Source organism: Dysidea avara, chromosome 11 (genome assembly GCF_963678975.1).
Source record: "Dysidea avara chromosome 11, odDysAvar1.4, whole genome shotgun sequence".
Classification (NCBI taxonomy): Eukaryota; Metazoa; Porifera; class Demospongiae; order Dictyoceratida; family Dysideidae; genus Dysidea; species Dysidea avara.
In genome coordinates this window covers 25,161,244-25,187,322 of record NC_089282.1, presented here as the reverse complement: position 1 = coordinate 25,187,322, position 26,079 = coordinate 25,161,244, and the positions used below count along the sequence as shown (strand labels likewise).

Sequence of the window (26,079 nt, the reverse complement as noted above, 5' to 3'; positions counted from 1 at the left end):
ACAATATTTAGTCATCGTGAACATCCTCAATGACCGGAGTATCACCATGAGCTGAAATAGTGACTACCATTGTCTTACTGCTAACTGGAGATGTATGACCCTTAGTGGACTCCACAACCCCCAACTGAAATATTAAACAGTAAATAAATAAATACTACAGTGGAACCTCTCAACAAACTCTACGAATTAAGGACACAATAGAAAAAACCTCCATAATAAGGAGAAAAATTTTGGTCCCAAATGGTGTGGTTAAGGGGGCATCTCCAAACTGATTTGGTACGCTTAACGTCATAATGACGTTAGAGGGGAGGGGGTTCAGCCCATGACGTTATTATTTTTATTAAAGCAGTTACAGTGTAAACAGCTAGGAATAGAGAAAGTGATGTAATTAAGCAGCTATACTGTTTGTAGACTATGTTTTCAGGTAAAGAATATAACGTTTTGTGCTTCTATTGCCAATGCATTGTTTTTACAGTGTGATGTTAAGGAGGGGGGGCCTGAAGTTAGCGCCATTATGACGTTAAGTGTACCAAAATCAGTTTGGAAATGTCCCCTAATATATATTTTACCTCTGAAAGAGGAAAACCTCTATATTACAGCAAAAAGTGGCCAAAAATTCTGGGTCCCAAAATGTTCATAATAGAGGTTCCACTGTATTTGTAGAGTCATACCATTTCCAGTATAGCATTCTTCAGATCAGTGGCCTTAGACAAAACAGTATTGATGATAGTGTACACTTGTGCTGCCGTGGTAACTTGATAAAAGTATATCGCCAGGTACAGTAAATAGGTATGTCAAATCAATGAGTAGCAAAATTGCCTTCATCTTGAGAGAATCTAAAATTCCTATACTCTGTAAGGTAGGGTTTCCACTCAAAATAAGAAGGTGCTTCTATTTGTTGTTTCTGGAGATTTTCACAGATTTACCATTAAAATAAAGCAAACAAGTGCTAATTTGTTATTGGATTGTTATCAGCATTCAATATCTGCATAATTTTAACAAATGTAAATATCCTAAAGGTGGTCACATGACCAAAAATCTCTTCATATAGGAATTTTCACTGCAACAAATATCCAAAAAGTGGTTACGTGGCCAACAATTCTATTACAGCTATAGATGATGTGCTATATATAGCACTAAAAGATGTAGGACTCTTTAGTAAAGTAAGAAAAACATGAATTGTGATCTAGACCACCCTAAAATACAAATATTTTTGAATAAGCTGCAATGCAACTACTGTGATATTTTTGGTCATGTGGCCACCTTTTGTATGTTTTTATGTGTTAAAGTTGATGCTGATACTCAATGCTACAAGCAATCCAATAATAAGTTAACACTTGTTTATTTTATGTTAAAGGTCAGTCTCTATAGAAACAACAAAATGAAGCACCTTCCTATTATGAGTTGGAAACCCTATGTAAGGTTAAGAAATTAATGAGAGAAAACCATCAATTATGAAGTGATGAAAGTACGTAAATTACAGAAAGTGTGATAGTCCTCGGTCACATGCGACCACGTGTATGGTCCTATGGAAGAACTTGCGTGGGCATGGCAAGGGTGTGAATATAAAAATAAAATAAAAAGAAGCTATATAAATTAACTAATACTAGTCACATCCAGCCACTCTTTATTATTCCTAGCCAAAAATATCCTCTCAGAGGCTAGAATACTTTGGTAGGCAGCATCATCTAAACAATTCCTTACAATAGATTTGGGGATAATTATGGTAGGGTTGGAAAATTTGATGAAGTTCAGGTAGTTTCCTATGGAGGCTGGTTGGTAATGGCCAAGTGCTGAAATCTCTATAGTTTCATAATAACTGGAGATACTTAATCTGTAAAATTCTGCCAATAATTGTAAATATTCAACTTTCGATTGCTTTCTATTCCGATTGATTTCGACTGCTTACACTTGGTGGAGTAACTTACTGATTCATCTTCATCACTGAGGTTTTGTTTCGTTTCTTTTGTTTCATCTCAGTTCGAATCCCACAATCATCTTGACACATAACGATGCTACGTCACAAGTAGGCATTCCAGTATCCGAGATTTTTTAAGTAAAAACATTCTCCGTATACTCCCCTGGCACAAAATATCATATGGATTTATGTATTTAAAAGTCAGTTACATATTTCTGAATTTCCAACAAAAATTTCTATATTCTAATAAAAATTACCAAATTTCCAGTCATCGACGACATTTCTGGAAGTGAAGGACCCCTCGGTGGAATCCATGTGTAATACTATAGGGACACCTTATATACGAGTATTTTAGCACAATAATTGTCGAAGAAATGCTAACAAAGCCTCCCAGGGTAATGAAAAAGAAGAGTGGATGCCACTAGCTTGGCCTCACAGAGAATCAAAAAGCAAAGCCTCCCATAGCAATGAAAAAGAAAAGCGGATGCCGCTAGCTTGGCCTCACAGAGAATCGAAAAGAGAATTAGAAACTCGCACACCCGTCTTGCAATAGGCATATCAGCTGTGCTGTCTGCTCTGTAACAATAATAATAATAATAATAATAAGAATTTGCTGTTCAACTTAAGAAGCACAAGGTAACGTGGTGTGGATATATCATTGCTAAACATTTCTTCTATCACTTACTCCTCGTCACATATTAGAAATATGCAATTAACAGTAATAAATTTCAGAAGCGCTTATATCGTGTCCAACCTCCTCTGCATCATCCAAGCGAATTTTTTTTGGGCCCACTTCTGACTTAAAAAATTTCACATTTCATGAACTTACCATTTTTATTTGTTTTACGGAAATCACATTGCTCGAACAATAAGCGGGTGGATAAAACAGTGTGTTCCTCGAAGTGTTCCTCGTCTTCTCCAGTGCATGATGTTTTGAATTCTACAGAGGTGAACATTTCCTTCTTCACATCTTTTCGCAACATATGGGTGACTGGCAGAATGAATGAAGGTAGGAGTGAAGGAATGAAGTAAGAACACAGCATCACAACTAGAAACATACATGGTGTCAAAGTTTAAACTGAAATTGTTGGTTAATCGTATGCTCTGAAATTACATGAGTACAGTCAGTGCCACTAGTCAGTTTGTTCCATAAAATCATAGAGCTACTGAATCATGTCCGAGAACTGAGTGGAATTAATATTTACTCTACAACTGTTTACATCACCTGGGTGAATGGGAAGGGAAGCACTCACTTTCACTAGCTGTATGTATAGCTGTGAGAAACTGTACAAGTCAAAACTAATAATGTGAACTGCCTGCCAACCTGCATAGTTTAGAGCTATTAAAATGGAAATTTATTACAATTAACTTTGAATACTGCATAGTGCCATATCCTCAAATAGCATGGTACTCAGTCTCATGGATGCAGCAAGTCAGTGTAACTGGTAAAAAAAAATTGTTTTAAAGATTTCTAATATAACTGTAGACTCTATTGTGTATACTGTATGGTAGCAATGGTAAGGGACTTATTTCAGAATGGCCTTACCCCCGCATCTAGATCAGCCATTTTTCTTCTTCATCGACCTGCCGGGTTGGGATAAAAACTTCATGAAATGTAAGATTAATTTGGCATGGTCTAATTGGGGTCACTTGCCTATTTTGATGAAGTATGGAACAGTGGTGGATTTGAAACCATTTTTACAGGCTCATTACTCTTGATGTAGTGAATGCTTTAGTCTACCAATGTGTCCAGGTATACTGGTAGGGATGCATACAGTATGGGCAATCCTATCAGGGGCGGATTTAGGGGGGCGGGGCTAAGGGGGCTGTAGCCCCCTTTCCTTTCTAAATTAGTACTTGGCCAATAAATAAAACCCTAAATCTTCTATGTGTATCAAAAGCAGACTTATTTCAGGAATTATGCATCACTACCAACACAAAAAAATGTCTATGTAACTTACCTATTGTTCAACTCTGTTCCAGGAGGGTTTAGCTTCCTTTTCATCCAGAGTTCTTCAAGAAAAGGTTTCGATTGTGGGTTGCATCTTTAGTTACAAAAGTTTTAATTGTGGGTTTTGTTTTATTCAGGTAATTAGCACTATGGGTATCAGAGGTGATTAGTGTGGTTTTTATATTTTAAACGAATTTATTATATGATTCAAAAAGTGTTAGTTGGTTTAATTGGTTAGAGTTATCAGCTTTAGTAGCTATAATATGTAGCTACCAACTCTCTTTGCAAGTTTATAAGGCAGCTATAGCACTTTTGTCTACGAATGTAAAATTGGTATCAGTTACCTTCTGATATGACCCCATGCATGCTGTGGGTTATGGTGCTGGTATTTGCAGCTAGCTATAGATCAGTCTTCGTAACCCGGCAGATCTAGAAATAAGTTGACTATCACAACAGCAAATTCAGAAACCCCATAAATGCAATTATAGTTGCAATTTGCTAAGAATTTCCAGTGGACTAGCTAATAACTACTAGTACCCTTCACTGCATTCTGCTTTTCAGTACACTTTATTGGTGTTAAGACTAACAAAGTGTCACTAGGCTAAGGAGCATGCATACTAATAATTGTGACATTCAACATCACTACTACTTAGCTATACATGTTTCTGCCTCTGTTTAGCTATACATGTTTCTTCCACACATTATCCCGGGCTTCCCCTGTTAACTGGCTTTGTTTGATCATGGGGTATTTGCGTGGGGGACTGACTTGTGTAGTTGACTCATAGTCACCCAATGTTGATGAATCCAGATGGTCTTTATATTAGATGATGATAGTCTAGTGTTCCATAAAGAGAGTTTGCCTTGAATTTGTTGATGTTGAGGCTGGGGTAAGCATTTTCCACAATTATTCCAATTTCATGACTTGTGAAACAACCCACCTCCAACATTCCAGTGGGATCCAACATCATTTTTATCAGTAAGAAAGACAGTTGAGGCTGTTGAAGAGGAGCTGATGCATTATGGTATATGCTAGCTATATCTAAATGTTTGGTAGCTACAAATGAAAAGATTATCATGTATGCATGATAAGTTAACTACTCAATGCATATTGCAATCAGTCTTGATTTAATGGAAAAGTAAAAGTGTTTTGATAAACTGCAATTCCATTATTTTCCACTGAAAACCTGCTAAAAACACTCTCAGATTCACCTTCAGAGGGCCTAATTTTCAAAACTTTCCTGGGGGGGCATGCCTCCAGACCCCCTAGGCTGGCATGATTCGCATGCTAGTGTGCTTTGCACACTAATGTAGCTAGTCATTATTTCTAATAGCTAATTTGAACATGGATACTACATGAATCTTACCACTAGGGCCTTGTGAGAAGGCTTGGTATCTTCTAATGTCTGGCTAGCTATACCTATGTCCCTTAGCCCCCCCTTTCAAAAAAATCCTACCTGCCTATATATATATCTACCTCTTGTAAAGATGGACGTTAAGAGGATTTGTCTCTTGCCCACCAAGTTGCAAGAAGTGCAAGTTGCAAACTGTGAACATGTGGTATTGATAAGCTACAGTGACGTTTAAACCATTTCGGAGTCAGTTGCTGTTGACAAGAAAAATTGTAGTGGTTTCATTAGCAATGTGTTAATGGCTTTGACTGCTTGCTGCTCACTCATTGATGTCATACAAAGTTCCAAATTGTGTGCTTATAGAAAGGAAAATTTATTATCTACTTTTTATAAAGGCAGGTTAACCACCACAAGTGAAGCTTTTGTAATTTTCCCATGGATTTTAATAATTTTAGGTGGACCCAATAACCAAACCAGCTATTGAAAATACCGGCTTTGTGTGTATTAGGTTGAAAAATGTAGTGAACAAGCAGCAGGTACAGCTTTACAAGTTTCTATAAAAGTATGTACATATTTAAACACCATACGTATACAGTGCTCTCACAATATCTTAAACACATGTTTATACAACAGGATTTTGTTTTGATTCCGTTTGGGTCATAAATTACCGAAGAAAATGTTTCTTCTATCAAATTGGTTTGTTAATTAAATTAGTTTAATAAATGTGTCAGCGAAAAGTCCTATCAATGCATTTTAAATTACTGTACTGGAAATTTCACCAACATGTATGTTCACCGACATGTATGAAGACTATCACTACGTTGTATATTTGATGTACCCAAGCCCAAGTTTTGCTGATTAGCTTAAATAGTTATTTCACAGGCCTGACCAGCCCAAGTTTTCTGTAGATTGAAATACAGTATTTAAATGTATTTCTTGCCCATACATTGATTTGAAACATCTGACTAAATCCAACTAGTTGGCGTAACCAATGATTCTGAAATTTGGTAGCTACACTGTACATCATCAGTTTCTGGAATCTGGACTCAACTCTAGTGATAATGTTTACTTCAAAAGCTATCTTCATACAAGGCTACCGAGAGGCAGCTTCTTGCTGCTTGGATGGTTTGAACTTTAGGTAAGAAATATGTGGTCATAACTTTATTCTGTGGAGTTATGATGCTTGAACACTTTATTTAATACGTGATACCTGAGAATCTCATGCATTTATAATAATTATGGGAATATGGGGTTCTTGCAGATCTAGACATAAATCAGGTGATTAATACGTACTTGCATTAGCTATGTACCATATACATTAACAAGTTTTGTATAACATTTATATGCACTATACCGTACGACAGGAAATTTTGACAAAAGGAAAGGCAATGAATTTGACAAATCAGTCAAATTTTAATTCATCAAACTTCCAAACGTGCCCCTAAAAGCAAGGGCAGATTTAGAGGGGGTGCTTGGGGTGCTGAAGCACCCCCCTCCAAAATTTTACCATGTATAAGCTAGGAAGCTTCTAGAAGTTGCAGTATAGATGCAATTGCATCTTATACATATGCATGGACAATGAAAAGATGGAAAGAGAAGAATCTTTATTTAGAATTACTAAGAAGTGTATACTTTTGGTGTGAGACTTAACCTAAAAGCTGCTAAAAATCAAAATACTCTAATAGAACATCCATCATAATGCTTGTTTTTCAAGAAGTTGCCAGTGTGTTTTCTTGACCTCTGCACTGCAATCTTACCATTGCTCCAAACATCCTGCCATATACTAATCACTTTCTGAGAACAACTTCTGTCAAATAGTTTAATATTCATGATAGTGGGTATTTTCAGTTGTTGCTACATTGATGCTTGGGTTGACATGCTTAAGTAAAACAGTTAATTTTTTTAGCATGTATACGTTAACAAGGCTGTAGTATCTGAGAAAACTCTTTGTTTTTGCTTCATCAGTACCAAAGTTCCATGCTGTATCTAGCATCAATTGAAGCTAATAAAATTTAATGTCATACAGGGTTTGCACTCCCAAACCCCTTGAAGCTCTAATTTATAAGCTCAAATGATACCACAGCATTTACGCTGTCATGTTATAAGGGGGTTAGTTGTGGCCAAAACCTAGTTGTATATGTAAGTGACTTTGGACTCTGGTTGCAAAATTAATATGGTGATGGTGCCACATAGTTGTAAACAGTCAGATTGAAATAGTAACAGAACAGTCTGTGGCTATTTACTACAAAGTTGAAGTTATTTTTGTGTGCATTTTAAATCTCTACAGTGACCTTAAGGTCCAATCCTGTGTATGTCTTTGACAATCCACTATTATGTATTGCCTTATAATCCCGCAATAGCATTTAAAAGTGTAGTTCTGTTTTTCTAAAATTGCTTACAACTGAACTCATCCATCTTGTACCCCCACAATCTTTCAGTACAATAGAGTATTTGGTTAAAAATAACTTCCAGATTCAATCTTGTGATAGCTATATTCCAAAGGAAGCATCACTCCAGACCCCTCTAGCTGGAAAATTCTACGTAATACTATGTGTACTCTACACACTGCATGGTGAATGTATACTTGCCCTCTCAAGCCCTTTCTTCATTGTTACTGTTTGGACATAATAGTTTGAGCCATGAGACTGTAAAGCACACTAGCTATACTGCTAAAATAAGGTATTACAAACACAACATTAATGGCAAGTATTGATCATGTGTAGCTGCATTCTTCTCTTTTCTGTTCTTTATATAAAGAATATATTTTTAGTTACTGGCTGTGCCCTTATATGACATATGACAGCTAGTAGCTATTACAACTGTTCTGGAATAATGGTGTCATTTCATCATTACTGATTACACTTACACTTAAGTGATTCACAATGCTTTACAAGCATTGTGAATCACTTAAACAAGGTGGCATCATTTTTCAGTCAATAATATTGCCAAATTTTAATACCGAATAGGCTAAATTTGCAAAACTTTTCTGTGGCCCCCTAGATAGAGCATGCTCCGCATGCTGAGTGTGCTTTGCACACTATAGCTAGCTAGCTGTATTCACCAGTTGTCACTTTCCTTAGCCATGCAACCAACCATTATGTTAGCACGCCCCCTTCTGAAATCCCCTGAACAGTACATGTTTAGATATAATGATTTCCTGATTTTCAATTTGTCAATGCTGATGAAGTGTGGATTTATCAAATTTTCCTAAATTTCCTGTCATTTGGTAGCGGTTGTAGTTTAAAACACCATTACTAGTTGCACACAGATATTTAACTGCCTCAAACTTCCATCTGTTGGACACCAATAGTCTTCTAAGAAGTTGGCCAAGGCTGAAACTTCAAGGAATTGATGCCACTAGAAGTGGAGCCTGCATGTGATTTGACTCACTGGCAACACAGGAAACTCACTATGTCCACATGGCAACAATTGACAAACTGAGAGCTCTTTCTTGACTCTACGGGTGATGGTGCATGGCTGTTCTTAGTTCATGCAGTGATTTGTTCATCATATTATGTACAATGTGCAAAATTTCTCTCATACACACTCCGTTTTTCTTTTTATGCATACACAGACATGCATGCATAAGCACTGCATTCACTTGTTAGCGGACATGACAAGTATGTGAAGACTGCAAAACTTCACCAATGGATGGCTGCCCTCAATTAGCAGTGATGTCAAGTAACCTCAAACTCAGCTAGATAATCTCATTGATAAGATCACCTTACTTATAGCAGTAACCACCAAACCATTCACCCATGTGAGGATGGCTATAGGTACATACGTATGTCTCTCTGCTGCTGTAATATTCTGTATTATGAAAAATTTTGGGCAGATGGCCATCTGATCCTCAACACCATGCACCCCTAGCTATTTTTGTACACAACAAATTTTGTTATAATCTTGACACATTGTTTGGTGTCGTAAATACAAATACTTGCATATTCATATCCCAGGCTACATTATAGCAGTCTTGCTACACATAGAAGTCCTACTACAGATTGACTAATAGCTATAGTCCAAAGCTACTATATAGCTAGGTAACGCCTAGTGAGGATTATTCAGTACTACAACATGATTTGGACTTACTTTATGAATGGTCAATTTGTTGGCAACTTAAGTTCAATATCTTGAAGTGCAAGCATATGCACCTTGGACCGGTGCATCACTATGGGCCATATTATTTGGATGGAACAGTTATTGACAATATTGATTCTTACAAAGACTTGGGCATTATCTTGGACCACCAACTTAAGTTCCACCTGCATACCACAGAGGTTGCTGTAAAAGCAAATCGATTACTAGGATTAATTAAGAAATCTTTTGATTATTTAGATTCTGATATGTTGACTAAATTATTTACAGCTTTCGTACGCCCAACACTTGAATATGGTAACGCAGTATGGGGGCCTTTCTTTGTACTTGATCAAAGGAAAGTGGAGAAAGTCCAACCGGCGTAGGGCTACACGTTTATTGCCATCATTAAGAGATAAACCGTACGAAGAGAGACTAGCAGCGCTACAGCTACCATCCCTGGCTCACAGGCGTCATAGAGGTGATATGATATTACTTTACAAGATTATCAATAACTATTTCAATTCAGATTTTTCCACTCTATATACCTTCTCCGATACCACCATTACAAGGGGACATCAGTTTAAGCTTTTCAAATGTCACTCAAGATTGAACTGTCGATCAAAATATTTTTAAAATAAATGATTGGAACGCTTTGCCTGCAGTTGTAGTTAAGGTGGCGCTGAAATAATCAAATGAAGCCTTACAAGGCCAATGGGACATCACGTTTGTGGTCATGCACGAAAAAACACGGAAAACTAATAGAACAAAGCCTACTATTGCTGATACAAGTAACGATATTCACGTACTAACTTCATCACCTTGTCAAAACTCTGGTAACTTCACAGCGAACAACACCAGCTGTCATCGCGTGATTACTGCTTTACGGAGCGCACCCTGTCCAGTTACACTGTCTCACAATTCGTGAAATAACTCCTTATTTACTTACCATAGACTCTCAAAATTTGGCAGAGGCACTGGTGAAGCGTTTCTTTACAGGGCTATGGAAAGATTTTTCGCGATTCGCTGTTGACGGGCGTGATATCATTTGTTGAAAAATGCGGGTTTGCATTTTAACCAGTTTCCACGTTGTTATCGTTAAAAAGGATTCCATAGAGTTGTTCTACAAGGTGAGAAACCATAAGAGCCAAGGAGGCTTAGCGCTAGGTTGTTTCTGAGGTGAGTTATTTTTAAAATCGGCTCGTAAGTTCAGAGTTTAATAGCCACGAAATTAAAGCGGGTGATTTCACGGAACTTGGCATGCTACGCTACAACATTAAAGACTATCATAAGAACCCTATAAATGTAGACTACATGGTTCACAAGCGGAGTTCTCCACCACCTAAAATTGCTAATTAAGCACGTGGGCTAATTTTAATAGTGACAAATGGGCATTGTACGGCTTCACATAATTACTTCAGCGCCACCTTAATTAACGTGACGTAAATTCTGTAAATAATTTTAAATCCTTAGCTATTAGATAATCACTTATTTGACTCGAGATTTACTGTATAATGGTTAATTGTGCAAATCCGGTATACAGGCTGTGCCTTTACCGGTACTTTAATCATAATCATAGTCATGTAATCTAAACTGCTTCATGCCTCGCCTTTATGGCGAGGAAAGAAACTGAAAGTGACAAACGTTCACAAAACGTGAAATTTTTCTAAGTCAGAAGTGGGCCCAAAAAAAATTTCGCCCTCCCCAATCTCTAGCTAGAATTTAATTTACTCGAAAATATAAGAGTACCCCAAAAAACCGATGTGACGTCATTATGGAAAATTATTCCCCGGCCTCGTCCCCGGCAACGATACCTGCACGACGAACAACCTACTTTTATGGTTCCATCCTGTATCAGGTTACAGTGAAAAGAGTTATCACAGATCTGGTTGCAGTGGCGAGATTGCGAGATAGCTGTAAAGATGTTATTTAAACTTGGTTTGCGCCTCTGCTATTCAGGGAAACTATGCGGCGCCGGCATACATACTGTATCTGAGGAGCATTTGACTCAATATTATAACTCCTTGAGATACTTCAAATCTAGAGGACATATGGTAAGACTTTCTGGTACGTGTACGCGTAGCTAGCTAGTGGAATCATGACTGTAATGCACCTATCAACTAGTCTCGCGTAGCCAGACCACTTTTTTTCCTCATTGAGCGTTGATTGGCGAAGCCCTAAACTTCATACGCCAGTTAACGAGCAACGCGCGCCGTTATTAATTGCGGTGCTCCGTAGCGATCTGAAAGCTTTAAAGAAGACGCCTAACCTTTCAGTGTAAAGTACTGTTAGTCCTGAAGTGGATAATGATTCTATAGAGCGAGATATTTCGTCTTGTAAAGTTGTATTGTAAACGGCGCGCGCGTTGCTCGTTAACAGGCGTATGAAGTTTAGGGCTTCGTCAATCAACGCTCACTGACTGAAAACTGGTGAAAGTCTGAACAGAGAGATAAACGTCATAATAATTGACAATTACATGAACAAAGGGTCAGGAGTCCAGTCTCAGGGTTACCAAGTTATTACTAAAAAGTATGGAGCCCTGGCAAGACCAAAAAAAAAAAAAACTACATACAAAACTAAACAATTATACATGGCTTCTCAACAGGTAAACAGATCAACTACATCCCAAGTAGTGGAAGCACGGGAATTATGGCACCACAGTTCAGTGCTTCTCGTACTGGTGACATTAACGAAAACAGTTCTTCATCAATTACAGGCCAGTCAAACGCAGCTCGAGTCGCAGGTTGCGAAGAGGAGTTTCTGGGAGCTACGAACATGATCAAACACGCCTCTAATCAGTCAAGATTTCTATTGTCATTGTACCAGACCCTTTTTTTTCCCCACCCAAACACAAAAGGAAAAAAAGCGGTCTGGCTACGCGAGACTACCTTACCTATCAACAGTATCAATGTATTGCGGTTTGTGTGGGGGCGGCAGATAAACCGTCTGGTAAAATTAGATTACTACTGCTGTTAACCTACATCGTTGGCACATACAGTGTGGTGCCAAGTGTACCCTTTGTGATTCTAATCGGCCAACTACTGCTCATATTTTAGGTGGTTGCCCAGTAGCACTATCCCAACAAAGGTACACCTATAGACATAATCAAGTACTGTTCACTTTAGTTTCTCAGTTAACTACTCTCTTTTCGTGTTGCCAGATAGTCAGTGTCTATGCAGACCTGCAAGGGTTTCGCTTTAATGACGCTCCTCCAGAAACCATCCCCTCCAATGTTTTAGTGACTCCTTACAGACCTGATGTTGTTATCTATAACAGACACTCTGCATCAATGGGCATTATAGAGCTTACGTGCCCATTGGACTCAATACAACATATGGAATCTGCACGCAGCCGTAAATTGTGTAAACCTGAGTATGTACAGATTTTGGCTGAATTGGATCGTTTGAAGATTCCTCACTGCTACAGAACTGTGGAAGTCAGTGTTTTGGGCCATTTTCAACCTAATTCTATTGTTGCAATCAAAGATGTGATAAATTTTACCCAGCAAGTACCCCTATTTTCCAAAGGAAGTGCTAGAAATCTTTTGTTCAAGATGGCCAGTGCCTCAATTTCTGCTTCGCAGAGAATATTTTATGGTAGGAACTCTAAAGAATGGACAATCAACCCGGACTGCTTTTAATTCTGTATATAAGCTGTAACTTTAGTTTTGTAATTAATTATTTTTTCCTTGCCATGCCCACTGCTATCCACTGTTGGTCAGACATGTGGTTGCATGTTGTCTGAGGACACATTCTCTTGTAGTATATCATTTGTTTGTAATCAGTCATGCGTGTTTACTCATCAATTATTAATGATGGTTTTTCTTTCATCACTGTATGTTATGCACCAACAGTGATGTAATAATAGTGCCAGTCATCTCTGTAAACAGACTGAGGTGAAGATTGTACTGGAAATGTCTTGGTGATGTATCTGAAACATTGTTGAAGGTCTTCCTTGATGATTCTGATGCTTCAAAAATCCATATCAAACGATAGTCCTCCTTTACCAACGCTTTTCAGAGTCCTGTAAAAGCCCATGGCGCTTTTGAACTTGCGTAAACACTAGATTCAGTCCTTTATTATGCTAAGAATGTCGAGAAGAACGTGTTTGTTTTGTCATAGAGTGTGCGAAGTGATCTGATTGGCTCTGCCAACATTCTGGCAGTGGTCATGGAATGTGTGCAACAGTTACCAGATGGTTTATTTGCCACCCCCACACAAACCGTCTGGCACACGAGACTAGTATTGCCCCACTCCCCCCACCCATATGGGGGATTTGACACAAATGCCCCATAGTAGGGCAAACCTATTGTGTAAAATCCCCACTGCAGGCCCCGATTTGACATAGCATAGAAAGTTACAACAAAAAATACTTGGGTGCTTAATAAACGATTCAGCGGTTTTGTGTCAATTCCTCCTGTAAAGCCCCACTTATGCATTGAGGGGGGTGGGACAATACATTGATAGGTGCATAACTCAGTATGTGCAGTGTTGGGAATAATGCATTTTACTAATGTGTACCTGATGTACCTAATGTACTTGTTAGCCTGTCAAATCCCCACCATTATTATTATAAAGCTGGCACCGAGCTAGGAATGGATATTTTACTGGCTAACATTAGGAAATAGGAATGCCTCCCTATGGCTTAGAAACACGCTTGTAGGATTATTAACAGCACTTCTAGGATTAGGAACAGTACCCCTAGGACTAGGAATAGTTCCCCTAGGATGGGTTACTGTATTTTGCGGATTGACGGATTACGGATCACGTGATGAGCATATCCTACTACTCATTGGAGATATTTATAAGCATTGTGTCAGTGTTGTAATTAAAAATAATGACAAAACACTGTGCACTTTAGGTACGCTCACTTCATCACTAAAATGCCCACGCACCGTTACAGATTTACGGATTTAGCTATGGCCATTTTGCTACGTGATCACTGTAACAATTTAAAGTAAAACCTCGAGACGCCAACATCACGTTATTACAAGGCTTTGTAGATTAAGATAAGACAAGTCTACTACCTTTGATCAAAGTGAGAGTCAGTGAAGTATTAAAGCCAGCCTGTGCAACTGCAGCTAGCTGTAATTCTCGCTGTAATCCTGTTCAATTGGTTACAGCAGTAAACTACCTGCCAGTGTTTAATCACGAGGTAGATTTGATTTGAAAAGTTGTATTATCAAAAGGTCTCTGTTACCGATTGAACACCTATATCGTACGTAGGAGTGGCATGGGCTGGCTTTAATACTTCACTGACTCTCACTTTGATCAAAGGTAGTAGACTTGTCTTATCTACAAAGCCTTGTAATATGTGATGTCGGCACCTCGAGGCTTTACCTTCAATTGTCATAGTGATCACATAGCTAAATGACTCATTAGCAGAAATGCGGTGACTACTCTATTAGGGAGTTTTGTTGTAATTCAACTTGCATCTCCAGTATAGTTGTAGATCTAACTTCAGTATACAGTGGATCCTTGAGTGGTGGTTCATTATGGTATGTCTACTTAATTAAATCCTTAGAAATGCTAAGCATGTTCATATGGCTTTCGGCGACATTCGTGGTCATGTGTGGTAAATACCTATCGCCGAAGATTTTCTTAACGTGATTCATACCACCAATGAATTTATTACCACTTATGGTGCATTTTGTAGTCTTCTAATGGATCGTGGTATAGTAAGCTACTGTAGCATGATCGTTTACCTTCAATTAACTGAAATCCACAAAATTACTATAATAAAACTCTCTAATAGAACGTTCAAGTTTGACCGAATTTCTGCTAATGTGTAGTAAATCTGGAACGGTGCATGGGAATTTTAGCGATGAAGTGAGAGTATCTAAAGTGTGCAGTGTTTTGCTATTATCATAGTAGGGGTTGGTAAGAAATCATATGGTTTCATGGATTTTCACACCTTAAAAAATGGCCTTGCAATAACGAAAAAACACCTGGAATGCATTAGTACTGTTACAATGATGCTGTACTTTGAAGCAAAAAGTTGAATGTTTCGATGTGCAGTGAGTTTTAAAAATTTCAAAATTCACCTACATTTTGCCTGTCTGCCTGCCTGCCTGCCTGCCTGCCTGCCTGCCTGCCTGCCTGCCTGCCTGCCTGCGTGCCTGCCTGCCTGCCTGCCTGCCTGCCTGCCTGCCTGCCTGCCTGCCTGCCTGCCTGCCTGCCTGCCTGCTGTAAGACCCGGTTGCGCTAGGTGTATGGCTCCAGAAATTTCAGACAGCCAAGGTAATGACGGTGGATTCACGAATCTGTTGTTCTGATTACGTTCTGTCTGCTGCACCATGCTGTTTACTTTCATCACTCATTCATTTCTTTGTTCTTCTCGAAGGATAATTAATAGTTGTGGCGCTTAATAGTTGTGACGCGCCACAACCCAAACACGTGATTTTAACGAAGTGTGAATACGTGTACGTAAGATGAGGGTGAACAGGTGTAGTACCCAAGGAGTTGTCGTCTCTAACATTTATTAATGCTGGGTAGTCGTTTTATATAGACTTAATTACCAGCTTAGCTTTTTTTTTGTAAGGTAGCTAGCTAATAATGTCTTTGAGGGGCGGATCCACCTCGGGATCCAGACTTCTAATAGCGAGGGTTACACTCTTATAATGGTGGACTCTCCAGCGATGTTTTACTGTAAAATCATCAACGTTTAGGCCATTAGAAATGCAGCTGAAGCCTTAAACAATTGCTGTAATAGCTTTAAAAGACAAAACGATAATTATTTTAGAGGCGCTTATTGCGTACGATGGTAAAGAGCTGCTTCAAGTGATATTTATACTATGTGGAAAACAAAAGAGTATAATATAGCTAGCTAGCTAGCTAGCTAGACAAAAAAAGTTAACAAGACTAGCTAGTTAAAAAATTTTAAACTTCAAAAGCAAGTAGGGGTTGATATAATATACACGCTACAAAAAGTACGGAAATAAGTCTAAAAATTTTTACAGCTGAAATGATCCAGCAGTAAAAAGCAAGGAAACAAGATTAGACGACTACTTGCTAAAATGAGACACACTTTAATCCCTACTTTTTTTACTACTGGATCATTTCTCATTTCAGCTGTAAAATTTTTTAGACTTATTTCCATACTTTTTGTAGTGTGTATATTATATCAACCCCTACTTCCTTTTGAAATTTTTAATTATTAAAATATATCAAGTATATTACAACACTGACACAATACTTTAAACATCTCCAATGAGTAGTGGGATATGCTCATCATGTGATCCGTCAATCCGTGATCCTCCAAATACAACAACCCCCCTAGGATAAGGAACAGTGCCCCTATAGGGTTAGGGTCAGATTCAGCCTTGTCTTGTTCTTCACCTTTGTTTACCGGAGGTTTCTTCATTTTTCATGTAGAAACTAAGGGAATTGGGTAGCTGGAAGCATAGATATACTCCCCAGGTTAATATATCTATGTAGGAACACCTGGCTGGTACAGTAGTTACGACGATGAACCAAAGAGCGAGATGTCTCAGGTTCAAATCACCAATACACCATGGATTTTTTAACCTCTGTCAGTGGCATTTTTTTTGTCAAAGTTTTTTTGTTTAATTAACATTCCTTCTGCCGGTTTTCTATCCTCTACCTATAATACAATAATAATGATGGGGATTTGACTTTTCCAATTCTACAACTATATGGGGCACGACTAGTCGAATAGTTTAATGAAGTTTAAGAACAATCTAGATCAGTATTGGAATGAAATCAGATGCAGACAGACTAAAAGACCTTTGGCCTATTAACATTTAATTTATTTTAATTGTACATTTTTTGTCCATAATCTAATACTAAATCCCCATGTAGCATGGGTACAATACACTTTAGGAAACAGGTTAATTGCAAGTTAAACAAATGCCAAAAATTTTGAGTGGTCAAATGTCCCACAAGTTGGGCAGAATTTCAGATTAAATAGGGCCAAATCTCCCAGGAATCCCAGGAAGGGGGTAGTCTCGACTAAAGTAACACATTATACTAAAGTAACGCATTATGTAATATATTCATTACATTCATAGTGTGGCAAAGCCATGTCAAGTTTTCTTTATACCGGCCCTAATGTCCCTCCCTTCCAGATCCAGGTCTCAAACTTAAACAACAATGTAAAAGAATTTCACTTCACACTCAACAAATGTGCCAGCTGCTTGTACATAGTAGTGCCATACCACCTGAACTGGAAAATACAAGAGGGGTAAAACTGTTATGCTGAACATAGGCACGACGCTTTTCACATTCATGTTGATGATAGGTAGTAGCAAGGGTCGAAGAATGATTGGTTGGTGCAAAGCTGTTAAAACACACGCATGTATCATTCCATTTCAGCAGCACCGGCTGCCCCAACAAAATTCTCTAGCAGGAACAATAGTGACAACCACTTTTATAGACTGAACTTAGAGACTAAAAAATGGTTATAGTTTTTATACGATGTTGACCTAATGTATAATTGTTTATTATTTCTCACCCACTATCACATGTACATCAAAATTAATAAATTCTATGGTGTGAGCATTGCCAAAGTCTTGCAGCTGGGATATCTATACTCTTGCATCCTGCATGTATACACTTGCATCATCTTCAACCACAGCAGAACAATGATGCAAGACCTCCCCATGAAGGGATTACGGGTAAGGCTCAACTTGCACACCTTTGGATAATGATTTGGCAGTCAGATCTCTTATATATCATTATGACGTAAGCACCATGTGTGCAGCTAAAGGCATGGGACACAATGGCCACATGCACACACAATGAGAAGGTAGATTAGGCCATAGTAAAGGCACAAGGCATAAATAAACTCACCCTTGTTAAGTGAAAAGCCATATTGCTCCAAAAGAAGGCTGAGAGCCTCTATTTCCTGGCAGCACTCAAAAGCCCAATGCAGATAAGAAGGACATTCAGATCTGGAGTGGTCGTCCTAGTACACTCCCTTGGGGAACTCCGTAGAGAACACAAAATGTTGACAATGAGTTTTAATTCTAACACACTAAAATGTTGCAAATATTTTTGGAATTGCTTCTATACTTTACCCGTTATTCCGGTACAGTAGAACTTTTTGATCAGGCCATTGTGGGATACTGAGTCAATTTTTTTCTTGGGCACTTCAGTCAAATGGTCAAATTTCTTTCTAAAATCCATGTAAACTACATTCACTTCAGACTTAGCTTCAAGGATTTTCTCAGTAAATACTAAAGCACCGCTGCGTGTGTGCACAGAAAATACAGCACAAGGGGATGTGTTGAGAAGCTAATATAGCACAAGGCAAAGCCAAGTGCTGTAGACCCTTGAGACCCCCTCCCCAAGCATTGTATTTTTCTTACACACAAACATAGGTGGAGCTTTAAGTGATACATTGTACTTCCTGGAGTGTTTATCACTTGTATCTTGAGCACCCAAACCACTTCAATTTTTGGTGATAATATCAGTGAGTGTTCCTATATTCTATTTGTAGAACAAACTGGATGGACTAGTTTAGCTAGTTTTAGTGATTTACAATGTCACAAACATGATCAATCGTGCTGTCTGAATGAGTTGTTTTCATAACGTTCTTTAACTATACTGTATTTGCCCAAGTGCACTGTATTTCCCAATTGTCCACACAACTGTACTGTATAACTACAGTTATGTGGATAACTGGCCATACAGTATTATATATGGAAAATACAGTACTTGTTATGGCACTTTGATCCTGGCACTGCATTAGCTACAGTTACTTGACCTTCTCAAAAACACTATGGTTGCAAATGAGCTATGCTATTTTGTCAAGATTATTTATGTCTACATTCTCCCTTTCTGCTGATTTCTGTTTATATTTTATTTATATGCCAACCCACCAACCTTATACTCTCAAGATTATTGCCCATGAAACAATTAATCAAGTTGAAGGGCCTAAAATAGTTTAAGTTACTTTTGAAGAAGCCATAACCAGTGTTGGGACAGTTACTTTGTAAAAGTAACTAGTTACATATTACTTGCAACAGAACTATTTAGTTACAGTTACATATTACCCAAAAAATAAAGTAACTATAATAATATTACATATTATATTACTTTGTGTCCACAGCCTTAAGATGTCACGTGTGAAACTGCTACCTTATCACGTGACATGGTTGTGTTGTTGGGCAATGTGCAAATCTTGGTTATAAGTAAGAAGCTGGTGAATAAGCTTCATTCAGTAGGCTTCATTACTTCATTGTGGCTGGGAATTATTCAGTGGATTACTAACGAGATTAGTAACTTTGTTACTTGTAGTAATAATATGTAATATTTGACTCGTTATAGTAACTATATTACTTAGGTAACGCGGTACATTTGTAAGTAAAATAACTTGAGTTATATTACCTGTTTTATAGCGTATTTTGTTATATTACTTAGTTACCACAAAAGTAATAATTATTATGTAACGCGTATAAGTAACGCGTTACCCCCAACACTAGCCATCACTAGTAACATGAAAAGTATAATATTGTTACATGATAATATTACCTAATGCACAACAGTAGTAATTACTACATAAAGCTAATGCAGTACAGCTAATTACTATCTAATCAAAGACAGCCCAGAGGGCACAGCCTTCCAAAATAGGCTAGTGTGAAAAAGATGTGATATCAAGGGTGGTGGCTGAGAAATGGCTGCAATGATATGTGACCGGATTTGCGAAAAGGTACCTTTTCCACACATTTTACATATCAGCAAATAAACTGATGTAACACTTGACTCCTTATACTGATTAACTTACTCTTAGTATCAAAATGCAGCTGGATACTGTTGCTACACCCATGTAAACTTTCAGGAAAATATACACCATGATTAAAATGTTATGAAGCTTCAAAGTTAAAATATGGGTCAAATTTTGTGTGTGAAAAAGGTAGCTACCTTTTTGCAAATCCGGTCACCTATTTTAAGTAATAGTTGTAATTTGCTCTTTGATATATACACTCAATCATGAGGGTTGCAGTCCCGAGTGCAAGTGCATATATATCAGGCAAATCACAAGTGCCCAAACTAAAATATTCCACTTGGGTGACTCACCTGCAAGTGTGGGAAACTGCAGGAATGCTCCACGAGTGTATTTATATTGGCAATGTGAATTGTGAATTTCAATCATACGTAATAATATATAATAATGACAAGTTGTTACTGAGGCCGAACAGTAGTGTAATGACATGGGTATGCAGAGAACTTCGATTGTGGGTGTGACAGAAAACTGAAAATGTGAGCTCATAATGATGCTTTAAGTGCACTTAAGTACTTAAATGAATATCGTGAATAATGTTGTGAATATGCTAATGGCTGTGTTCCACAAATCCATTAAGTGCCACAATATGTGCTATATGTGACATTGTGACAGGCGTCTATTATCAATCGAAACAGCAACATAAACTAACCTGTAACCTTCAGCAAACTATCATCATTTCCAAGTTCATAATAGTCACAAAACTAAAACCCAAGCAGAAAAACTAGATTTTAAGTGACATTTGTACTATTTTGAAATTATTTTTTTGTATTATTTTGAACTTCATATTAGCTAGTTGTTAAAATAATGTCACATGTATTAAGGGATCTTGAAATGCGCTTGTTACATGCATGTATGGTTGGTTGGTTTCACATTATAACTCGTTGATACTAAAACAGATTTTCACTACAATACTGAAGGTTTGTACTACTGATATGTGCAAGAAAACTTACATAAGGAGTTTGACAACAAATCACACTATCGCTGACTGCTCTATTAGAGTATCTCAATCATGTGACCTTAAGTATGTTTGGTATTTAGCAAACTTATTTGACCATTTATAAAAATACCTTTGTAGTACTTGTTATAATATAATAGAGTGCACATTTTTTTCTGAGCACTTTTAATAGAATACACATAGAATGCTCTAGAACAATCTATTATTTCAATTGATAGATAAAACTTTGCCATTCTGGTGTAGCTAGTAAATAGTGCTCGAAACAGTGTATTAGTGTCACAGTCTCTGGTTGAAACCATAAATGACCTGTCATAGTATAAATTTGTACTCCAACACAATTATCTAGATGCATGAATAGTAGATGTTCTAGTTAAATGCAGCAGGAAAACAGGTACTATACCATAAATTTATTGCATCACGTTATTTACTGCATGCAATACTTAATGATTTTTTTTCGGTTCGATACAATATTCAATACCTTAACGTTTGACAACCAGACAATTTCTGGTCAATACATATTTCTGGTTAACTTTATACTGTCCATCAGACATTGTGTCCGGATAACTGAGAACACTACACTACTGCTGTGGAGAGCAGTCTCAAAAAGGCGGTGGAATTTCATTACAGAATTTGTTGGTGGTTGCAGTGGCCACAACCTAAAACACCAACCAAACTTTGAGGTTTGAGTTTTGTACTTGTCAGCCAGTATACATGTAACCTGAAAATCTCTTGTGAAAATTCTAGCCCTTACAGGGGCGTATCCAGGATTTTTCCAAGGGGGTTTCCACTTTCCAGATTTGGTAGTTGCTGACAGATTTCAAGTTGAACATCAAATGCTCCTAGGTCATTCCCTATGGATAATACCAACTACATAATATTATTAATATATTATGATTGGCTCCCTTTATCAAATTAATATGGTGCTATATCCAAATTCTCCAGCTAAAATCTCAAAATTTAATGTTTCAAGCTAGTCTTGCATTTACGTTATTCTTCAATAAAAGTATACCTATAATCCGTTATGAATGTTCTATTAGAGCACTTTTGAGAATACGTCTGACTGCTCTATTAGAGTATTTTTAATCTTCATTTGTGTTTTTCCTTATACAGTTAAATTCATACTCTTGTTCTTCTTTGAGTAAGTTTCCTATTACATGTACTGTAGCTCTGCTCTATTGCCATCTTTCTGTACATATGTACAGCCAAACTAGTATGGTTTGGTGTTCTCGCTGAAGCCCATGCACAAGTTCAAATTTTGAAGGAGGTTTCCGGAACCCCATGCAGGAAACCCCTTAAATGTGTCCCTTTCTTACCAAGTTTGCAATGCAATATCACATTAATTTTACATATACGCAAATTGGTATCTCAGATTTTGAAATTCTAACAATATCTGTGATTACCACAGAGCTATACTCATTTACTTTTTTCTCTTGCAGGCAATCCTAAAGTTTTTGCTATTATTTTTGGTTTTCTGTTTCTGGTTTCCATTTCCAATTGTCCATAGTTAAGTACATAATTATGCTACCAGTAGACTTTACACTTGGTGTACATTATATGGGTTAGGAGCTTAGAACATATAGCTCACATTAATTTTTGTGTAATCAGCCAAAAATCCATGTATGCATGCATTCTCTGTAAAAAGGCAGTCTTTGTAACAAGGTGGATTTTAAAAGGTGGCCACTTAGTAAGGTTTTATTCTACATATGTAAAGTTTCAACCATTTCAGTTTTCCATTTCTGGTATCCATTTTCACTGTTTCCAATTGCCTGCATACTAAGCGTGAATGCTAGAATATAGAGAACAGAAGATTGTGGAACGCAAAAAATCATTGACCAAAACTATATACATGACCCACAAACAGCAAATTTGTTAAGGGAGAGAGTACATAGAGTTCACACTTATGTGAAATGTTCTTGTAGGTGTTCTTGGAGTTGTGGCTTGTATAGTTCCTGTGCTCTTCATTACTCCCAAAACTTGGCCTTATGTTTGGTAAGAAGCTATCATGTTTCTTCAAAGTTGTGTCCCACCCTCACTATAACTTAATTGTAGTCTACAGTATATGCATACAATTGCAAATAATTTATACTACTACATACATTATAGCTAAAACATGCAGGATGCAGAATAATCTCACAGATTAATGCATATCAGCTATACAGATGCTCAGCTTATTATTATAGTTTCAGAATGTTGCACTCTGCAAGTTGAGAGGAAAGGACCAACCAGCAATACTGACTGACAAGTGGCCAGACTTCAGTTGTACTGCAATATTACAACACTGGACTAGCACACAGTGTTTCCCTACCAGAAATCAGGTTAGTTGATTACACCACCTTTTTATATTGTGTGTAAATAATATTGCATTGTGTCTACAGCAATCCTGCAGGTTGTTACTCTTGTCTGACTCAGAAGAGGATTTTACTTGTTTTATACATGACTCAAAACTACTAGAAGAAAGAGCCATGATAACTGGTTAGTCCAGCATTACAGCTAGTGGGTCTGTATGTACATGTGTGGTGTTGTACACAGCAATTGATTCTGTGACTAATGGATATCTGGACAGAGTAGCTAAGACTATGTTTCCTCAGTGGCAAGAAACCACTACATATTCCTATCAGATGAGTCATTTTTCAGGCAATATAGATGATCTACACACTGAGTATGTGTACAGTGTCATTGTCCATGCATTCATCTTTACTCTTCATGAAAATGTGCACTCTAATATATTAGGGCATACGATAGTGTGTCATGCAGCCAGGAAAAAGATGCATTCGGGCACATGACACTGACAGACAAGTGTGTATTATACAGAAGCCAAGAAATGTAATTCCACACATTCATACCTCAGTTATTTGCTAAACAGAAATAGCCCATTTTTTTCTGAGCAACCTCCTTTGGGGTGGGCCCTACTAAATTTTAGCCAGCTGTCTTTGGAATATGTGCCTTCAAAGTTGTTCTTCATATTTTCTTCCACTAAATTTCAACACTTACAAAAAATGTTGTCATAATTTACACAAGCTTTATTAGATTCTCTTCAAATGTGGAGGTTACAAAGAGCATAATTTATTATGGCACAGTTATCATCCAATTTGTGTACAGATTGGTAGAAGTAGTGCTGAGGAATTTTCAAAATTACAAGTGCATTTTTTTTCATGCCTGCAAGGTTAAACTACTAAAGAAACATGTAAAAATCAGTCTGCAGATAGGTTGACTATCAAACCTTTTATGATTTGAAGGTACTGAAAGTATTATATAGCTAAAGTATAAAGCAAAAAAATGAACATGTGAAACTGAGATACTTTAGTAGAACAACCTTTAAGAAGTAAAAAAATGCACAAAACATTGAAAAAGATTTGTCCAGGGTTTAACCCAGGAACCTCCACACCTAATGCCCATATATACCCTTTACCACTTAGCTACTGCTGACAGTTGCTGGCTTCATTTAATTTCTACGTTATAAATGAAATCTACTAGCTACACCAGAATGGTAAAGTTTTATAATTTCATAATGGAAATTGTAGCTTGTTCTATGTGTAATGTATTAAAAATCCTCAGAAAATGTGCTCTCTATTAGAGTACTACAAAAGTATTAAATATAGTCAAATAAAAAGGCTATACATATACCAAACATACAAACTGAAAAATCACACAATCGAAATACTCTGTAGTCCAATTTGTTGTCAAGCCTATATATCACCTGAACCTCTTATCCAAACTAGTTGAATTTTCTTTCACATGTCAGTAAATTATCGAAGTACAAACCTTTAGCAGTGGAAATCTGTTTATTTTCTGTTATAATACAAAAACATGCATGTGAAAAATAATACGAAGTTGCAAAATTAATAATAGCAGAATGTGACTTAAAATCTAGTTCTTCTGTCTTCCTGTAGAAAAATAAACAAAAATGATAGACAAAAGCCAGCTGCAAAGTTGGTTGGAGGCTGGCTTTGGTATAAAAATGATATCAACAGCCAAGCTGTGAAAAAGAGTGCGGCTTTGCAAAAATAGGATAGTATTGATATCAAAGGTGTCATCAGCCAAGAAATGACTGTAATGATAATGTCATAGTCAACCACTTAGCTTTGCTACAGCTTCTATAGTAACCTTGAATACCATAATAGCACAGGTTATTTTTGAGAGTAACTGGTTTTGTAAATAATTATCTGATCTCCCAAAATTCAAACAGTAAAATATTATGAATCACTATTACCCACAGCCTATAATATAGTCTGTTGAATAACTAATTAGCAATAATTTATAATCATGAATGGAATTTCAATCACAAAAGTTTTCAAGTCAACTTTCTATATGGTAGCTAGTTAAGTTGTGTTAATAAGACCCTAATGGATAATCTAATACTAATTTTGTGCTACATATACGATATAGGATTAAAACAGATGAGTATTTCATTGATGAACTTTCGGTGGATCACGCTGACTTCATTGCTGAACACTTTCTCATGAACAGTCACTTTGCAGTAAACAAAAGTGATGTTTCAAAATATTTCAAACACATCTTCGCCACATACAACCTCACAGCTGCAGCTTTCATAAGGTCAAATCCAACTTATCCTGTGTCATGGGGAATGTATGGTGACTATGGACATGCAGTTTACTGGAATACGCTGCCAGAGCATCAACAAAAGGGACTTGGTTTTGTAATAACTGCCAGATTATGGACAAAAATGATTCAACAAGGAATTGTCCCAGTCATAGAACAGCACAAAGATCACCTCATGTTTGGGAAGTTCAACAAGATTATAAAGCCAATTCTTGGGTCTACCTGGAGAGATAGCATTACTGGCGAATGTTATTGGTAATGATAATTGAACTGTGTCATTTTTTGTTGTTAAAATTAATATTATTGAATGTATAATTATGTCATGTTGATGTGTCATTGTCCAAAGTTGTTTGACCCATACTGTAACATGACTGTGTACTGTAAAGATATGAATTATTCATCACTCCCTCTACTTTTCAGCAGTTTAGCATGCTGTGTAGTTCAAAGTTTGATAAGCAAATACATTTGAATTTATGCAGCTATTCTGTGATGCAAGTTGTTATTACAGATTGACTTTTATAACTAG

At 37.2% G+C, this 26,079-nt stretch overlaps 1 protein-coding gene and 1 long non-coding RNA gene across 3 annotated transcripts in view; both read left to right on the top strand.

Annotated features, from left to right (window-relative positions):
* Positions 1-9,949, top strand: part of LOC136239146 (uncharacterized) — a 223,461-nt gene extending 213,512 nt beyond the window's left edge. The window contains exons 2-3 of the long non-coding RNA XR_010693367.1: positions 9,584-9,773; positions 9,822-9,949. This is a non-coding gene — a long non-coding RNA (uncharacterized lncRNA). The remainder of the gene's footprint in view (positions 1-9,583; positions 9,774-9,821) is intronic.
* A 1,125-nt stretch (positions 9,950-11,074) lies between these two features.
* On the top strand, positions 11,075-25,991 carry LOC136239135 (uncharacterized). 2 transcript variants are annotated; one of them, XM_066029876.1, is made up of 5 exons: positions 11,075-11,346; positions 23,180-23,308; positions 23,369-23,465; positions 23,523-23,652; positions 25,380-25,991. In XM_066029876.1, exons 1-5 carry the CDS (start codon positions 11,215-11,217, stop codon positions 25,810-25,812), a joined length of 921 nt encoding a protein of 306 aa, XP_065885948.1. In that variant the 5' UTR covers positions 11,075-11,214; the 3' UTR covers positions 25,813-25,991. The 2 variants fall into 2 exon arrangements, with proteins under 2 accessions (XP_065885948.1, XP_065885947.1); XM_066029875.1 differs by having other exon boundaries at positions 23,174-23,308.
* The last annotated feature ends 88 nt before the right edge of the window (positions 25,992-26,079 follow it).

What these genes read in the sequence shown, in the direction of transcription:
- LOC136239135 (XM_066029875.1), top strand. Translation starts at nt 11,215, where the DNA reads ATGTTATTTAAACTTGGTTTGCGCCTCTGCTATTCAGGGAAACTATGC. An exon ending in TCAAATCTAGAGGACATATG is followed by an intron (nt 11,347 to 23,173) that starts GTAAGACTTTCT and finishes TTATTATTATAG; the next exon opens with TTTCAGAATGTTGCACTCTG. An exon ending in ATAGATGATCTACACACTGA is followed by an intron (nt 23,653 to 25,379) that starts GTATGTGTACAG and finishes TATACGATATAG; the next exon opens with GATTAAAACAGATGAGTATT.